Here is a 4,549-nt window from a genome sequence, read left to right on the forward strand (position 1 = left end):
GCAAAAGCAAAGAAGCCCCAGGCTAGTGAATAAAATGAAGGATGGCTGTTCCCTGCCCCAAGCCCCCATCCATAGCCAGCTTGGGAAGCTCTCCCACCAGAATTGCTGGGATGGGGCAGGCCACTGCACACTGGATGAACCTGCCCTCTCCCCAAAACACATCCCCAGGGTGGGACAGGGGGGTTTCTAGGTGAGGGGGAGCTGTGCCCTCCTGCCAAGGCACCGGCTTAATCCCCCGTACACTGATAAGGTCACGCCGGGACCCGCGCTCCTCCCTCCCATGCGTTGTCTGAGACCGGCGGCTCTCTTGGCCCTATTTATAGTGCAGTGATAGGATCAGGGGGAATAAGCATTTAGTGTCCCCTAAATCACACCCCACTCCCCATGGCCAGTCGGTGCTCACTGCTCTCTGCTCTTGCCACTGGAGAGCCTGGCCAGGACTTGTGAAGGTATGTTGGGAGCTGGGGTGATGCTTGCTGGGATCTGGGGTGTTGCTGGGGAGCTGTGGCATCCCTCCCAGTTCCTTATCCTCACTGGAATGGGATGGGAATGACTTTTGGGCAGGAGAAACCTTAGGAGCAGACCCAGAGTGTGGTGCTGTGGCTGGGAGCCCCAGTGTCAGGCAAGGACTGGGAGGGCAGCTCTGGCTGCAAAGGGAGCCTGATTTTTCTGGATAAAAGGGATCAGTTTATGTATTTGTCTCTCTCAGATGGTGGCCAGGGCACCATCCTTCCATCCCACTTAGGACCTGAGCCTGCGTGGGACATTCAACCCACAGCCAGGGTCCACCCAGACTGCCCCTGGGATGGGATGGTGGTCTAACCCTGCCCAAGGGTGGAGTGGTGGTCTGGGCTGCCCATGCAGATGGGCACCATTCACTCAACAATTCCATTTATAGTTCCATCTTCCAAGCAAAAATGACATGCAGGGAGATGGAGAGAGCCCCAAGTCCGTGCTCTGTGTCCCTAGGCCATGGGGATGACGGGAGGGAGCTGGGGAAGGTGGGGGCACCTGTCAGCTTGCTGCAGGTGGGCAGCATGGTGTGCAGGGTTGGTTGCTCATCCTCCCTCTCCATCACCAGTGTCCTTGCTCTGGTTCCCATTTCAGGGAGCGACGGCGTAGTGGGATGCCCCGTCCGGGCCAGCCAGTTCCTTCCCACACATGGTCCAGCATGGGCAGAAAGCCCTGCCCCAGGGGCTGACCTGGACCTCAGCACCCTCCAAGCCAACCAGCAGCTCTGCAGGAGGGGAAACTCATCCCACAAAGCCGGTGGAGCCTGGACAGGAGAGCGGAGGAGCTCCTGCCAGAGCTGGTCCCAGCTTGGTGACTGTGGGGAGGATGCTCTATCCCATAGGTGGGTCCCTTGCCTGCAGTGACCCCCTTGGTGGGTTCCTTCAGATCCCTCCTGATGCTCTGCTCCTACACAGCTGCAGCTTCACCCGCTAGCCGTCGGGAGAAGACCTGGGGTTATGCCCTGGGAACTGCCCCCTTTCTCCCTGCCGGTGTTTGATGCTGAGACACATGGGGTCATCCCCAGGGACCATCCTCTGCTGCCTGATGGAGCTCTGTCCCAGCACCGGCTCTGCCAGGGCAGGTTTGCTCTCCCTCATCCTCGCATCTCTGCTGAGCAGCCCCTCGCTGCAGAAATCCCTGCCCACCACCTACAGAGACCACAAGGATCCCCAGCAAGGCACGGGCCTGATCCAGTGCGGTGAGTACAGCAACCAGGTGCTGCCCAACGGCCGCTGTAAGATCGTGGCCACGCTGCCGCAGGGGGACGAGCAGCGGTGCCCAGACATGTTTCGTTGCACCGACGAGGTGTCCTACTGGCTCCATGAGAACGAGGAGCGCAAGCAGCAGGTCCTGGAGCTGCGGGAGCTGATTGCAGAGCTGCAGGAAGAGCTGAGGAACCACCGGCACCGCATCAAAGTCCTCGAGCTCCAGGTAAAGGGCTGCCCCTTGCAGAACCCCTCTGTGGGTGCCCACAGGCCCTCCCCACGGTCCCTTCCCGCTCCCGGCAGTTGCAGGGGGAGGACACGGGGTGAAGCATATGGTGTTGTTCCGACCATGGGTCAGGATATCCATTAAATCCCAGCTGCTCCTACTGGGATGACTCAGGAGCCTTCCAGGGCTGATCTTTCTTAACATGAGCTACAAACCCCTTGGTGTTCATCTGTGCTGTCTCCCCCACCTTCGAGGCAGCCTAGGAGGGGTTGGGGTTGCTGATCCAGGCCTGTAGTGACAGGACAAGGGGTAACAGGTTTAAATGGAAAGAGGGAGGTGAAGATGGGCCATCAGGAAGGAATTCTTCCAGGAGAGGGTGGGGAGGCACTGGGACAGGTTGCTCAGAGAAGCTGTGGATGCCCCATCCCTGGGAGTGTCCAAGGCCAGGCTGGATGAGGCTTGGAGCAACCTGGTCTAGTGGAAGGTGTCCCTGCCCAGGGCAGGGGGTGGGTCTGACTGGGCTTTAAGTTCCTTTCCAACCCAAACTGTGCTGGGATTCTATGATCCATACCATTACCCATACTGGGATCCCAGACTAGCCATGGAGTTTTTGATGGCCAGCAAAGGACCACATCTCTGATGGCCACAGCTGAGCAGGAGAAGCCCAGACCTCCTGCCTACCCTTCCTGCAGTCTCCTTTCTGGTGCTCATCCCACTGGCTTTGCATCCTTAATCTTCATGCTAACACATTTTTTCTACCCTTGTTTGTCAACTCTGAAGTGCTCTGATGTTTGGCACTGCCCCGTGGTTTTGCCCAGCAAAACCTCAGCTGTCGGCAGCAGCCATCAGCAGCTCGGCAGAGGGTTGTAACCAGGCATGGGGAGGGAGCGGGCTGTGGTTTTGCTGGCTGTAGAGTCGTTTCCCAGCTAAGATGTTTCACTGTGATGCTGAGAAAATGTGGAGCAGAACCAGCAGCGATGTACCGGTGTCAGCTGGAAGAGCCTGGAGACGGCTGGGTAGCAGCACCCTTGTCCTTGCTCTTGGAGGAGATGAGGTCTGATACGGTTGTGCTCAGGGTGGTTTATTCTCTATTTGGCTTCTTTCCACCCTCGCCTTTGAGCTCCGTCTTTGGAAAAGCTCCTTTGAGCAGCCCCGGGGGGAGGTCAAGTCTCTGCCGGAGGCTGCAGGGCTGTTTGAGCGCTGCCATGGCCATGATGTTGGGTGGGCATCTGTGCCGTGGGTGTCCCCGTGGGATCGAGCTCTTCCTAGTGCAGCGGAGGAAGGGAAGGGGGACATGTTAGTCAGGACACGCGCTTGTGCTCAGGAAACCCACTCAGTGACCCCACCCAGGGTCCCTACTTCCGTGTTGGCCCTGTTCCCCATCCTATCCTCTCATCTCCTTCCCACTGCTCCGCTCCCACCTTCTCCTTGCACTTGCACTGGGACAAGCTGGTGCAAATAGGTCTTTGTTCTCATAACTTCCCATGTCCATTCCCTGGTGATATTTTGTCCCTTAGGACTGTTTAATCCATTCTTTCCACCCAGCACCCAAAACACACTTCCGTGCTACCTGCAGCTGCAGCTCTTTCACTGACCTCTCCAACTCGGAGCCAAGGAGGGAGATGGACAGCAGTGCACGGAATATTTCCCCTGCAGTGTTCATGCTCATAATCCGTTCCTCATTGCCAGGCTCTGAAATGACCCATCTAAAGGTGCTTGGCCTATGGCAGTTGTGCAGGGTCTCTTCAGCAAAACACACTTCCGTGCTACCTGCAGCTGCAGCTCTTTCACTGACCTCTCCAACTCGGAGCCAAGGAGGGAGATGGACAGCAGTGCACGGAATATTTCCCCTGCAGTGTTCATGCTCATAATCCGTTCCTCATTGCCAGGCTCTGAAATGACCCATCTAAAGGTGCTTGGCCTATGGCAGTTGTGCAGGGTCTCTTCAGAGTCACAGGGAAGAAGGAGGACAACCAATCTCCCCCCTGGAGATGCTGGTTGTCTGGAGGTGGCTGTCGAGGGAGCTGAGCTGATGGCCTCAACAGGATGCTCGACATTCAGGCAAGGGAATTAGGTGTGGAGCAAGGGCTCTCATCTAATGTCCATGCCCAGATCCTGCACCTTCTTACCCTGCACGCTGGTCTCCTGCTCGCTAGCTAGTCCAGACTGAAGTTTGCTTAGCAATTTGATTACACACAATTAAATTCACTGGGGAAACAGAGACACTCCCAGGTCTTTCCAGCTGCTGGTGTTTAGACCCTTCATACATGCACATACATATGTAGTAGAGGGGGAGGGAGGCAGTGGGACAGGTTCCCAGAGAAGCTGTGGATGCCCCATCCCTGGGAATGTCCAAGGCCAGGCTGGATGAGGCTTGGAGCAACCTGGTCTAGTGGAAGGTGTCCCTGCCCATGGCAGGGCGTGGGACAGGGTGGGCTTTAAGGTCCCTTCCCTCCCAAACCGCTTGGTGATTCTATGCTATACATGTACATGCACATGTACACGGATGTGCTTGCGCACACGCATGTACACCCTGACCTAGACCTGTGTCCCACGTCCCTTCAGTTGCAGGCACTGAGACCCTGCAGCTCTCACACATAGGAAA

General features: G+C 57.0%; 1 protein-coding gene across 1 annotated transcript in view; it reads left to right on the top strand.

Moving 5' to 3' along the window:
• The first annotated feature begins 1,521 nt into the window (after positions 1-1,521).
• The window catches only part of LOC104512369 (angiopoietin-related protein 7-like), a 13,508-nt gene continuing 10,480 nt past the window's right edge, over positions 1,522-4,549 (top strand). The window contains exon 1 of the mRNA XM_010155320.1: positions 1,522-1,944. Within this exon, the coding sequence (XP_010153622.1) occupies positions 1,522-1,944 (423 nt within the window). The remainder of the gene's footprint in view (positions 1,945-4,549) is intronic.

Source organism: Eurypyga helias, unplaced genomic scaffold (assembly GCF_000690775.1).
Source record: "Eurypyga helias isolate BGI_N326 unplaced genomic scaffold, ASM69077v1 scaffold14487, whole genome shotgun sequence".
In the NCBI taxonomy this organism is placed as follows: Eukaryota; Metazoa; Chordata; class Aves; order Eurypygiformes; family Eurypygidae; genus Eurypyga; species Eurypyga helias.